The 14,153-nt window shown below is 43.4% G+C and overlaps 3 protein-coding genes and 1 long non-coding RNA gene across 9 annotated transcripts in view; 1 reads left to right on the forward strand and 3 right to left on the reverse strand.

Annotated features, from left to right (window-relative positions):
* The window catches only part of LOC125138419 (butyrophilin subfamily 1 member A1-like), a 262,663-nt gene that overhangs the window by 230,475 nt on the left and 18,035 nt on the right, over positions 1-14,153 (forward strand). The window lies entirely within an intron of this gene.
* The window catches only part of LOC113656997 (butyrophilin subfamily 2 member A2-like), a 251,138-nt gene that overhangs the window by 50,318 nt on the left and 186,667 nt on the right, over positions 1-14,153 (reverse strand). The window lies entirely within an intron of this gene.
* On the reverse strand, positions 941-8,557 carry LOC125141480. Its single transcript, XR_007140866.1, has 3 exons — positions 8,391-8,557; positions 7,896-8,234; positions 941-1,114 (listed from the first exon to the last, which is right to left on the reverse strand). It is a non-coding gene; the product is annotated as an uncharacterized LOC125141480 (long non-coding RNA).
* LOC125141245 (retrovirus-related Pol polyprotein from transposon 412) lies at positions 1,814-3,353 on the reverse strand. Its single transcript, XM_047814063.1, has one exon. It carries the CDS (start codon positions 3,311-3,313, stop codon positions 1,850-1,852), a length of 1,464 nt encoding a protein of 487 aa, XP_047670019.1. The 5' UTR covers positions 3,314-3,353; the 3' UTR covers positions 1,814-1,849.

Consider the following 14,153-nt stretch of genomic DNA (forward strand, 5'->3'; position numbering starts at 1 on the left):
AATACTTAAAAACAATGTTCCCCAACATCAGATTGCAAAGGCTTTGTAAATCTCATCATCTACAGTGATTAACATTGAAGGATTCAGAGAAACTGGAGAAATCTCTGTGCTTAAGGGACAAAGCCAAAGGCCTTTATTGTGGGCTTCGGGCCCTCAGACGACATTGCATCACTCATCGGCATGATTGTTTCAAAGACATTACTAAATGGGCCCAGGAATATTTCCAGAAACCACTGTGAGTAAACACAATGTACCTTGCCAACTAAAGCTCTGTAATGCAAAAAGGAGGCCATATGTGAACATGGTCCAGAAGCGCCATCGTGTCCTTGTGGAAACTGCCCCACGGGTATTCTGGTCACGTCACATGTAGCCCCGCCCCCAAAACAAGCGAAATCAAAAATTTGTACAACATGGACATGTGACATATCAAAACACTCAGCACAATAAGGGGAACTGCCCCACGGTTATTCTGGTCACGTCACATGCTCATGTCCACTCACCTCCAAAAGTATTGGCACCCTAGCGGTCCAGTAGCTTTCACAATCTTTCTGTCCACTCGCCTCCAAAATGCACCGGCCTTTGCGAATACTTGCACCATCAAAGCCAACATCAAAGTTTGTCGCTACAAACTTTACAAATCTAGTTACATGTTGTCCTTATTTCTTATGCTCTTCCATTGAAGTTACTGTGTTTGCAGTAGGTACCTGATTATTTCCTCACCATTTCTCACCTGTGCAGTGTTTCAGGTGGAAAATTCTTACTGCAGAGATTTTGTTTGCTGAATGTCATAGCATCATTAAATTAAACTTAATAGGTTTCATTATATTAGATTTATTATGTTCTGTTAAAGAGCATCATGTTCCGAGCTAGACTTCATCTGGAATTATTATTATAACAACAAACTATTTTAGAAGGAGCTCGTTCATCCAGCAGGGTTGCAAAGTAACTGAAATATGTAATTTATATATGTGACCTTTGATCCAAACTGGCGCAGTCTGACCCACTCCTCAACAGCACACACACTCAATGTGGATGATATTATCGTTTATTTTCTGCACACAGAGCAGTAAAAAGGAGAGAATAGTGAGTCTTTTCAGCCGGGATGCAGTTCCGTCTACTCAAGAAAACATTTCACGCAGTTAGAGCACATGGGAAAATGGCGGACATTAGTGCATTCATGCAAACGGAAATAAAAGTATGAAAATTCCAAGAAACATATACAGAAAACACTCCAAAATCAACCAGTGCCCACTGTGTGCAATCCCTTACATGCCTTGTCTAATATTCGAACATTAAACCAATATTTTATAACTCTTAGCACGGAGCTGCAAAAGAACCGACTCACCCACAGCAGTTCCCTCTAACTCTGCTGCAGATATTTCGAACTCAGCGCGCAATAGCGCCACCGGCGTGGCCAATAGGGTGCGCGATTACATTACAGCAGGATTTATTTAAAGAACCCTCTGTAATATTTATCCCGTTACATACACCCCCCTTAAATCCTGCGTAATGAGGATATACCATAACAAGAACCAAAACACAGTGAAGACAGAGAAAAAGAAAAAAAAAAAGAAGAAAAAAGAAAGAAAGAAAAAAAAGTATGGAACTCCCACTTCTTGTTGTCAGTTAATAACGAAGTGAATAAAAACTGCAACGAGTATGATTATCTGTCAATCCAAAGATTCTTCAATAAGAAGTACCTAGAGACAAGGGCGGCCCAGCCTGAAAGTAGATTAAAGAGATGCCTGTTACACCTCAAAAATTCCATCATGTAATAACTCAATTGATTTCCAATCTCTATCAATTTGTTTCCGTGTGCTCAACTTTGCATGAAATCAAATGTAACACCTTAAGTAAAAATGTTTTTAACTAGATAAACAAAAGAACTCACTGTAGAGTCTGAACTGTCTATGTGTTGTTTGTTCATTTCATAAATCAGTCTTTTAGTAGGCTTAATGACTCTGCCAAGTCTAGTTCGAGTTACTGCTGCCTCTACCTGCCTTGGTTGTGTGCAAACCACAGACTCCTCATCCTTGACTTGAGTTGAGTTAGAGTCTTGACCTCCTACGTCAGGCAGATCAACATCACTTGTCACATTCACATCACTTGTCACTTTGGCATCAGTTCTGTCCTGCAGGTTCCCAGTATCAGTGCTTGCCGAGTACAGTCTCTCTGACACACAATCTGACATGTCAGGTAAGTCTGTACAGTTCGTACATTCATCCCCCTCATCAAAACCATCAGTGTTACTTAATATCCAGTTTGCAGTTCTGTCATCACGATCAACTTTGTTTTCCTGGAGATCAATTTCAACATTCACGTCATCATTTTGATCTGATTCCTGATGTTCATCAACTGGCAGGAAGTCCACAGATAACAAAAGATTTCTATGGACTACCCTCACTTTGTCAGAGTTGATTTCCCGAATCCTGTAAACATTGATATCAGGATACACCGCCATGACTTCATATGGAGATGACTCCCATTTGTCAGAAACTTTTCTTCTACCTTTTTCGCCTCTGTTCGCAACCAAGACTCTGTCTCCAACAGCCAGTGAACAGCCTTTCACCTTTCTGTTGTAAAGTCTGCCATGTCGTTTCTGTTCTTTTAGAGTGTGCATTCTTGCTATGTGAGCGGCTTCACGCAAGTCTTTCTTCAGCTTGGACACAAAATCTTTGTAATCCACCACATCTTCATTAAGAAGCACATTTTGAAACAGGACATCAATTGGGAGACGAGGAACTCTGCCAAACATAAGAAAGAATGGCGCAAAACCTGTTGTCTCATGTTCTGTGCAGTTGTAACAGAAGGTAAGTTGCTGTAGCATCTGTGGCCATTTTGATTTAACTTTAGGGGGCAATGTCCTGATCATGCTTCCAAGAGTCCTATTGAACCTCTCAGCAATGCCGTTACCCATGGGGTGGTATGGTGTTGTGTGCGATTTGTCTACACCCGCCATGGTCAATAGTTCCTTGATAAGCTTGCTCTCAAAATTAGCCCCCTGGTCGGAATGAATTCTCTTGGGGAATCCATAGACCAGAAAGAAGTCATTCCAGAGTCTTTTTGCAACCTGTTTGGCAGACTGATTTTGGCATGGAAATGCATGGGCCATTTTTGTAAAATGATCTGTCACAACTAGTACGTCTACCGACTTTCCTTCTTTGACTTCTGCTGACCAAAAGTCGATGCAAACCAGCTCAAGCGGTTCTGAAGTTCGGATGCTCCCTAATGGGGCACAAGCATTGGGCTCCGAGGTTTTACCAACCACACATCGATGACAATTCTTTACATAATCATCAATATCTTTTTTCATTCCAATCCAGAAGAATCGTTGTCTCGCAAGTGACAGTGTTCTACTATGTCCTTGATGTCCTGCTGCATCATGGATTCTGTGGAGAACTTGAGTTTTCAAAGAAGCAGGTACAACAAACAGGTAGAGTTTCTTGTTCAATTTTGGATCTCTTTTCACCTTATAAAGCACACCGTTACAAACAACCAGTTTATCATGGTGTTTCAGCAATTTCCGCACACCTGTGGATTCCTTTGATTGTTCTTTCTTAGATGGTTTCCGACATCTTTCAATATAGTACAAAATCCGACACAACGCGCTGTCTTTTTCCTGTTCAAGTACGATATTGCTGTGTTGCAAAGGAGGACTAAACTGTTGAGGTTGTGAGATGGCTGGCACTGTCCCTAGTACTTCACTCAAACCCCCAGTAGTGTGTGCTGCCAACACCGCAGAAACTTCCTGACTCCCAGAAGAACCTGAAGGCAAGAGTCCAACACTGGTAGAGTCACAAGAACCTTTGCCATCCTTCTGCACCACCTGCTGATTACTAGTGCACTTGAAAGCATCTCGGACAGTGTTGTCAACTACACCACTGACATCCTTCAGGAGGGATAAGTACGGTTCAGTGATAAGGCGATGGCCTATACAAGACTGGACAAATGGCTCACGGCTCAGAGCATCCGCGACAACATTTTTCGTTCCTGGGACATACTTCAGATCAAAATTGTAAGAAGCAAGTTTTGCCACCCATCGCTGTTCGCACGCATCAAGTCGGGGTTTAGTCAGAATATATGTTAGAGGATTATTGTCGGTCCATGCCGTAAAGTGCCGTCCTCTCAGCCAATGGCTAAACGTCTCACATATAGCCCACTTCAAGGCAAAGAACTCTAATCTGTGAGCTGGATAGTTCATTTGTGAGCGAGACAGAGTTCTACTTGCGAAGGCTACGGGTCTGGCAATCTCTTCACCCGCCCGACCTGTGACAATACAGCTCCCACTCCATCGAAAGAAGCATCGACAGCCAAAACAAAAGGTCGGTCAAAGTCTGGGTGAGCTAGTGTTACATTTTTTTTAATTCTAGTTTTAGGGTGTGCAACGCTTCTTCACAATCAACCGTCCAGTCAGCTGGCGAAAGTTTGAGGTAACTAACTTTCTTTCTTGGCTTGTGTCCTTTCGTGACAGGAGTCTGTTTCACTGAACCTGATGTCAACTTAAATAGAGGCTTTGCTTTTGCTGAACATCCTTCAATAAAATGTTGATAATATAGAACCATTCCAAGAAAGGATCTGATCTTTTTTGACATGGTTTTTTTCCATCAGGCTCCATCAGATCAGAAGCCTGAATATTGTTAATTGCCTCAACTTTACTAGGATCAGTCTTAATCCCTTCTTCACATACAACGTGGCCAAGGAATTTCACAGAACGCCTCAAGAAACAACATTTCTTTGGAGCCAACTTTAGGTTGTGATGTGACAACCGCAAGAGAACCATTTCAAGACGTTGGAGGGCTACTGACTCAGAGGGGGCAAACACCATCAAATCATCAAGGTAACAGAGAACGCTGCTGAAATTTTCATCTCCAAAGATAGACATCATCATTCTCATGAATGTGGCTGGGCTATTAGAGAGACCCTGGGGAAGCCTATTATACTCATGGAGTCCAAATGGTGAAGAGAATGCCGTGTACTTTTTGTGTTCTTCTTCTAGAGGGACATTATAATACCCTGAGGTAAGATCCATGGTTGAGAAGAAGGTGTTGCCTCCTAATGCAGCTAACACATCCGACTGGTGTGGTAAAGGGTAGGTGTCTCTGACAGTCCTTGCGTTTAACCATCTGAAATCAGTGCAGATTCTGAGATCTCCATTCTTTTTCCAAACTAGGACGAGTGGGGAAGCGTAGTCACTATGTGACTTGCGGATGATTCCCTTTTCCTCCATCTCATTTAATGCTGTCCTCAGTTTAGCATACTGGCTTGGCGGTATACGCCTGTATGGAAAACGGAAGGGTCTGTCGTCAGTGAGGTTAATACGATGGACAAAGCCTTTAGCCTCTCCACAGTCCATTTTGTCTCTTGAGAAAACTGGGTCATACTTCTCAATAATTTGCAACAGCTTATCTTTCCAGTGATTTGAAACTTCACATGATTCCAAGTCAAGATCGCCAAGGTTCAAAGCACTCAAGACATGCCTCATCTCTTCACTGGATCTAGGTGGTAAGGGTTCCTCAGTACACTGCAGATTTGACTGAATCTGTTTCGGTAGTGGTAAATCTTGCACAGCAATACAAGGTGACACGTCAGCTATTTTTGCATATCTCCTCAACACAACTCGGTGATTAGTGGGGTTGATGACTTTTAAGGGGATAGAACCATCTCCCCACAGCGGTGTTATAACCCTCCCGACCAGTATTTGTCTTGGTCTTGATCTGGATTCAGTCGGTTCCACAATAACAGTGCTGCCTACTGACAAGACAGAAGACTGAGGTAGCTTACCCCAAACCAGATGTTCTGTTTGCGGCTCTAACGTCACAGTCCTTTGTAACTTTACAGTACCGACTTTTTTTGGTATGGATTCACCTCTCCATCTTTCTGCATTTGAGAAAAGAGACAGAAACATACAGCACTCATCACTCTCATTGTTACTAGACTTAGACATGAGCCTCCAGTAACCGTCAGTTTCTCTCAGTTGCATCAGAAGTCTCTTTATGACGTTTGTGCCCAAAATAATTTCTTCAGTCTGCCCAGGCACAACTAGAGTAGGAATTATCATGGAGCAACCGTTCACTGTAGCTTTAAGATCATAGACTGCAGTGGGGGCAACATGATGGCCACCACAACCAACAATGACAATATCTTCTGCCGACTGGCTTGTCATATCTGGGATACTTTTCAGCACCTTTTCTATAGCGGACTCGCTAATAGTACACGCCATTGATCCACTATCAATTAAAGCTTTAAGGGTGAGATCCTTTTCAACTGAAACAGATGTGTAAAACAAGCTATCAGCTTTTGGAACTTTCTGAACACCCTGAAAGATTACTGTTTTGTCTGAAGTTACATCACTGAACATGTGACATACAGATTCATAATCCATTTCATCTTCAAAACTGGACATGGGAGATTCACTTCTAAGATCTACGTGATCCTCCCTCACACGTAGATCAATTAGTTTGACTGCTGGTTGATTGAGGACACATTCTTCCTTTCCTTCAGACAACGGAATCTGGGATGGTCAGGTGAAAAACACTGGAAACAGAGCCTTTTGTCTTTACAGTGAGTAAAAGCAGAATGTGAGGTGTCCTTGCACACTAAACATGGTGTATCATTCAAGCCTGGAATTCTAGGCATGGTGTTTCTCTTCCTATATTCCTTGCTCGCCTGTGCATTACTACTATTATTCATCAGAACTCTCTCCAACATACCGATCACTTTTTCCAGAGCCATGTTTTCTGACTGTTTCGACTGAAGTGAATCCTGTTCAGCTTTCACTGGGTCTGAACTGGGACTTACACGCATCTCATTAATACTGACTCTATTTTCACATTCAATCTGTCTATTTCCTTGTCCAGTGGTTCTGAGATTTTTCTCTGAATGATACTCGTTCAGGATCTCTTGCACTTCATGAGCTGTCCATTTGTCAATGGTTTTCGAACGAAATGTCAATGCTAGATCTGAGTTTGGACAATTCCTAATGAACATGCGTGTGACTTCGATCAGTTGGTTATCTAGTACCTTTCCCTGTTGTTTCAGACACTCAGCTGTGATGTCAGCAGTATGGTTCTGGCGTAACCAGTAGTGTAGAAATCTTGCAAAGGAACAGGAGAATACTGTTGACAACTGAAATGCTTCCGTAGTAGGGTGTAGATTGCATCAGGATTTGTTCTGATATCTAATCCGCTAGACAGCATCCCCACTTTAACAACATCTTTGGCTTTGCCTCTCAAGTGGATTAAAATTTCTTCAACTTGTTCTTCAGTAGGCAGAAACCCCTTTTTCAAGAAGTTCTTCATGAGCTCCACCCACTCATCGAGTGTAACAGTGTCAGATTTGTCACCTCTGAAAGTAGGAGGATCTTTAACGTCCCTCTGACGCACTACTTGAATCTGTGATGTACATGGCATAGAGCACTGCTCAGGTGTGTATCTACTATTGTGGTTATTTTTTGCCTGTTCAGGTGCAACTTCTGATTGACTGTGCAAATTCAAATGTGCGAGGATACTATCTGCCAATTGAAGGCCTACTTGCTGCACTATGTTACCCATCTGACTCATCATGTCACTGCTAAGGACTGGAGTTGAGGTACTAATTGGCTGTGTATTACCAGAACTGCAATTCACATTAACAGGGTTTACATTAGCGTTCGGCTCAAGAAGTGCATTCACTTCTAACCCCATACCATTGTTAGCAGTACCCATATTAGTGCTAGAGCTAATATCTGGGAAAGGAATTGGTGTCACTAATAGACCTCTCCCTCGACCAACACTAACCGGACTGCTCACATACCGAGATCCAGGTAACCTTGTGTTTTCCATAATCAAGTAATAAAAGTATAGAGATGGGAAAATAAGAAAAAAAAATGTGTATACTATATCATACAGCTGTGATACCTGGACAATAAAATATCAAACCACTTTAGAGTGCCCATTCAAAAGTTTTTTTTTGTTTTTTTTTAAAGTCCAGCAACAACTAATAACATCTTAGCTGAAGGTTCTGTGCAGTGAAGAATGATGACAGGTCCGCCGGTCCAAAGTTGGGATGATCTTCGACCACCTTGATTGAGATCCGGGTCACGGCACCAATGTGACCTTTGATCCAAACTGGCCCAGTCTGACCCACTCCTCAACAGCACACACACTCAATGTGGATGATATTATCGTTTATTTTCTGCACACAGAGCAGTAAAAAGGAGAGAATAGTGAGTCTTTTCAGCCGGGATGCAGTTCCATCTACTCAAGAAAACATTTCACGCAGTTAGAGCACATGGGAAAATGGCGGACATTAGTGCATTCATGCAAACGGAAATAAAAGTATGAAAATTTCAAGAAACATATACAGAAAACACTCCAAAAATCAACCAGTGCCCACTGTGTGCAATCTCTTACATGCATTGTCTAATATTCGAATATTAAACCAATATTTTATAACTCTTAGCACGGAGCTGCAAAAGAACCGACTCACCCACAGCAGTTCTCTCTAACTCTGCTGCAGATATTTCGAACTCAGCGCGCAATAGCGCCACCGGCGTGGCCAATATGGTGTGCGATTACATTACAGCAGGATTTATTTAAAGAACCCTCTGTAATATTTATCCCGTTACATATAGCTTTAATAAACCTAACTAGCTCACCCTAAATCTGCAAGAACAATCTAGCTAGCTGAGGCTAGATAACTGGGTCATGTTCCTACTGAGGACATATTTAACCAGCTTAGATGTAACTATCTAACGTTGTTCAGATAACAGTTATAACAGTTATAGGGTCTGTTTGTGCAGCACAAGGACTTTCAGTGCTATGACATTTACAGTATTTGGCAGAAGCCCTTATCCATGACAATGTCTTTAATGTTGTACTCATAAAACATTGAGTCTTGAGGTTGTGATCTTTAGGAGGTCTGTATGCCCTGATCGTTAGGAGGGATTTTTTAACAGATGTGTTTGTTCCTGATCAATGCAGATGAGAGCAGCACTTATCCACTGTCAGGATGCTGAGCCTCAGGAATGTCAGGAATTTCTATAGTTATACTGTTTGAAAGTGATAGTTTAGCTGCAGTAAGGATTTATACAGAAGTATACTTCCAAGTTGGTCCCGGTGCGGTCGGCTGCTCCATCACAACTGCTCCGACTAAGCTTTGTTCATTTTTGTTTATGGATGTCAGAACCTGGACGGAGGTGGCTTGGAAACAGACCCGTACACAGGATAGCTTCAAATGAAAGGGGTTTAATACATGAGGAAGACAAACATAAACCACACTACATAGGGAACTAACATTATTATTAATATATATATATATACAGACAGGGACAATCACACACAATGGGGAACAGGTGTGATGACCGGGAGGAGCAGACGAAGGTGGGAAATCACGTGACACAAACAAACACAAACGCACATGGCCATAAGTCTGCGCTGATCCCTGACAATGGAATGTTCCATAGGGACATTCAGAACTGTAACCTCCTGTGTTTCACTCATATAGGGATGAACCCAACAGTACCAGTAGGTTTTGGTTTTTTTTGCACAGGCCTGGGTAATGGTTCAATGACCCAATTTTTTTTTCAACAGTAAAAATCTCAAATTGTACCTCTTCTCAGTGGAAGAAACCATAAATAAACAAGAATGCATGTTTTTTTCATGTCATTTTCATGCAATGAATAAACACGGTCATAACGGCAGGCAATTTGGAAAAACAGCCCTGATATGTAAATGAGGGAGAAATAATTAAATCTAAAGCTACACAAAAATAACAATGCATAAAAGCCAGTGTTATTGGTCATCTTTAACATTTCCAAGACTGTAATAAAGGTAAAAAAAATCTAGTTCACTTTTTTATATTAAAAATAAATCATTTTGTGTATTTTTATGCAGATTTGTGACATCATTAATTAATGAGTAAATAAATATTTAACAGTTTTGATTAGAACCGAGTTTGATTAACAGATTTGTACAAAAAAATATACATGTATTTTTATATTAGTTTAGTTTCGTGTTTTTAAAATGTCCACAAGGGTTAAGATCATTACCACCTTCATTTTATATTTATCTCATGTTTATTTCACTTTTTGTCTTTTATTTATAACAATCTTAACTTTATTTCACAAGAAGCATGTGTATGTGACAAAATGTGTTTGAGATGATTTTAATATAATTATATGTACATGTATAGATTTATATTTTATTCTGTTTATCTGCTTTTCTCTTTCAGTTCCTGTATCAGCTGTCACTACTGTAAAGGTGGAGTTTAATCAGACTGCTGCTCTGCCCTGTAATCGGAGATGTTTTCGTCATGTCACGGACCATGTTCAATAACCCAGGTTATATAGTGGCTTGGTGTGATCAGACAACCTGCTGGCCAGCAGAAGGATTTAAAATCTCCCATAATCAGTATCTGAAGAGAGATCTGACCCTCACCATCCCTGTAGCTGATGACAGTAAGAGGAACATATACACGTGTCAGTGTGATGGCAAAGACGTTAATGATGTGCGTCTCAGCATCAAGTGTAAGTGTGTTTACTGCTCTATAGTCAAGAAGAAGAAGTCAAGAAGCTTTTTATTGTCATTTCAACCATATATAGCTGTTGCAGTACACAGTGAAATGAGACAACGTTTCTCCAGGATCAAGGTGCTACATAAAACAAAGACAGGGCTAAGGACATGTAAGTAGTCTTAGCCACATAAAGTGCAACTGTGCAACCTGGTGCAAACAGTGCAGGACAAGACAAGCAAGACAGTGCAGGACAAAAGACAGTGCAGGACAAAAAACAGTGCAGACATTAAGTTACAAGACAATACAAAAAGTACAAAAAATGCAATACACAAAAGACAATAAACAGTAACAGAAACAGCGCCGACCGACCAGTGTAAATACTGAATGTTCAAACAATATTTTGTGCAGTAAAAGAATGAACAGCAGCAGGTTCTTAGCAGCAGGTCCTTTGGATTATATATGGAGTTGTGCAAAAAACAGCAGATGACTGAGATATTGTCCAATATGTGCAAAAACAGCAGAAAAGTGTGCAAAACAGTGTGTGTGTTTTGTGAGGGTCTATGCAGTCCATACAGATGATGTGTGTGTATGTTGTGCTCAGTATAGTACAGTTCGGTTATTGAGAAGTCTGATGGCTTGTGGGAAGAAACTGTTACGCAGTCTGGTCGTGAGGGCCCGAATGCTTCGGTACCTTTTTCCAGACGGCAGGAGGGTGAAGAGTGTGTGTGAGGGGTGTGTGGGGTCATCGACAATGCTGTTGCCTTTGCGGACGCAGCGTGTGGTGTAAGTGTCCATGATAGAGGGAAGAGAGACCCCAATGATCTTCTCCGCTGTCCTGACTATCCGCTGCAGGGTTTTGCGATCCGAGATCGTACAGTTCCCAAACCAGACAGTGATGCAGCTGCTCAGGATGCTCTCAATGGTCCCTCTGTAGAACATGGTCAGGGTTGGGGGAGGGAGATGTGCCTTTCTCAGCCTTCGGAGGAAGTAGAGACGCTGCTGGGCTTTCTTGGTGACGGCGCTGGTGTTGAGTGACCAGGTGAGGTTCTCCGCTAGATGAACACCCAGAAATTTGGTGCTCTTGATGATCTCTACAGATGATCCGTCGATGTTCAGCGGAGAGTGGTCGCTCTGTGCTCTCCTGAAGTCCACAACCATCTCTTTAGTTTTGTCCACATTCAGAGAAAGGTTGTTGGCTCTACACCAGGCAGTTAGTTGTTGCACCTCCTCCCTGTATGCTGACTCATCGTTCTTGTTGATGAGACCCACCACGGTCGTGTCATCGGCGAACTTAATAATATGATTCGATCTGTGCATTGCTCCACAGTCGTGAGTCAGCAGAATGAACAGCAGTGGACTGAGCACGCAGCCTTGAGGAGCTCCAGTGTTCAGTGTGGTGGTGCTGGAGATGCTGTTCCCGATCCGGACTGACTGAGGTCTCCCAGTCAGGAAGTCCAGGATCCAGTTGCAGAGGGAGGTGTTTAGTCCCAGCAGGCTCAGCTTCCCAATCAGGTGCTGAGGGATGATTGTATTGAATGCTGAACTAAAGTCTATGAACAGCATTCGTACATAAGTGTCCTTATTGTCCAGATGGGTGAGGGCTAAGTGGAGGGCTGTGGTAATGGCATCGTCTGTGGAGCGGTTTGGACGATACGCGAACTGTAGGGGGTCAAGTGAGGGTGGTAGCTGGGTCTTGATGTGCCTCATGACGAGCTTCTCGAAGCACTTCATAACTATGGGTGTGAGTGCAACGGGACGATAGTCATTGAGGCAAGACACTGTAGACTTCTTTGGGACAGGAACGATGGTGGTAGTTTTGAGGCACGTAGGAACAACGGCGCTGCTCAGGGAAATGTTGAAGATGTCCGTAAAGACATCCGCTAGCTGTTCCGCACATTCTCTGAGCACCCTGCCAGGAATGTTGTCTGGTCCAGCAGCCTTCCGTGGGTTAACTCTGCATAGAGATCTCCTCACGTCGGCCGTGGATAGACAGAGTACCTGGTCGTCGGGACGAGGGATGGTCTTCCTTGGCGTAACGTTGTTCTGTACCTCGAACCGAGCGTAGAACTCGTTCAACGCGTCTGGGAGGGAGGCGTCGCTATCACAAGCAGGTGAAGCTGTCTTGTAGTTTGTGATCGCCTGTATGCCCTGCCACATGCGCCGGGTGTCTCCGCTGTCCTGGAAGTGGCTGTGGATTGTCTGGGCATGTGCACGCTTTGCCTCTCTGATGGCTCGGGACAGTTTGGCCCTTGCTGTTCTTAGGGCCACCCTGTCCCCTGTTCTGAAGGCTAGGTCCCTAGACCTCAGCAGAGCACGCACATTAGCAGTCATCCACGGCTTCTGGTTGGGGCGTGTAGTGATGGTCTTGGAGACGGTCACATCATCAATGCACTTGCTGATGTAACTGGTCACTGTTGACGTGTACTCCTCCAAGTTGACGGAGTCACCGTTGGTTGCAGCCTCCCTGAAGATATTCCAGTCAGTGCACTCAAAGCAGTCCTGAAGAGCAGAAGTGGCTCCTGCTGGCCAGGTTTTCACCTGCTTCAGAACCGGTTTTGAGCGTCTGACGAGTGGTCTGTATGCAGGAATTAGCATAACAGTGATGTGGTCTGAGTAGCCGAGGTGGGGGCGGGGCTCCGCACGGAATGTTTGTGTAAACAAGATCCAGCGTGTTTTCACCTCTCGTAGCAAAGTCTACATGCTGATGGAATTTAGGGAGCACTGACTTAAGATTTGCATGGTTGAAATCTCCGGCAATGATAAAAAGTCCGTCGGGGTGAACATTCTGTAGGTCGCTAATAGCTCCGTATAGCTCACTTAGCGCCTCTTTAGCATTAGCGCTAGGAGGAATGTAAACTCCGACAATGTAAACAGTAGTAAATTCCCGTGGTAAATAAAATGGTCTGCATCTAACAGTCACAAACTCTACTGACGGTGAGCAGTAAGTAGAAACAAGCACAGAGTTCTTGCACCATTCCGTGTTGATATAAACACACACACCACCACCGCGAGTCTTACCGCAAAGAGCTGCATTTCTGTCGGCTCTAAATGAAGTTAGCCCGTCCAGCTGAATGGCGGCGTCCGGAACTCTGTCGCTGAGCCACGTCTCCGTGAAAACAAACACACAGCAGTTTCTAACCTCTCTCCGTGTAGAGCGTTCGAGTCGGATGTAGTCCAGTTTATTGTCCAGGGAGCAAACGTTGGATAGTAGAATGGACGGGAGAGCCGGCCGGCTAGGGTTTGTTTTTAGCCTAGCACGGACGCCCGCTCGCTTACCGCGCTTCCGCTTCCTCACAAACCGCTTTCGGCGTCCCCTCCCCTGGTCTCTGGTATCAGGCGACACCGGGGACTGGAGGTCTGGTCTCCGTAGCAAGCCGAGGTCACGAAGCCTAACCAGTACATCATCGTGCAGTTTGGTTGTTACACGATTTCTGTACTTTATTAGGTCCTGGTGTTTGTATACATGTTTGTATACATGAACACCGCTGTCTCTGGCATCCATGTAGAAGCAATGGTCGGGCTCAAAACCGTAAATAAAAACTTAAAAACGTAATTAGCACCGTATTGAATCCGGAGAGGCCGCTGCGTGCTACTGTTGCGCCGCCATCTTGAAATCATATTACACTTGACTTACACTTGTCTTCTTCTTGACTTGACCAAAA

Source organism: Tachysurus fulvidraco, chromosome 1 (assembly GCF_022655615.1).
Source record: "Tachysurus fulvidraco isolate hzauxx_2018 chromosome 1, HZAU_PFXX_2.0, whole genome shotgun sequence".
Lineage (NCBI taxonomy): Eukaryota > Metazoa > Chordata > Actinopteri > Siluriformes > Bagridae > Tachysurus > Tachysurus fulvidraco.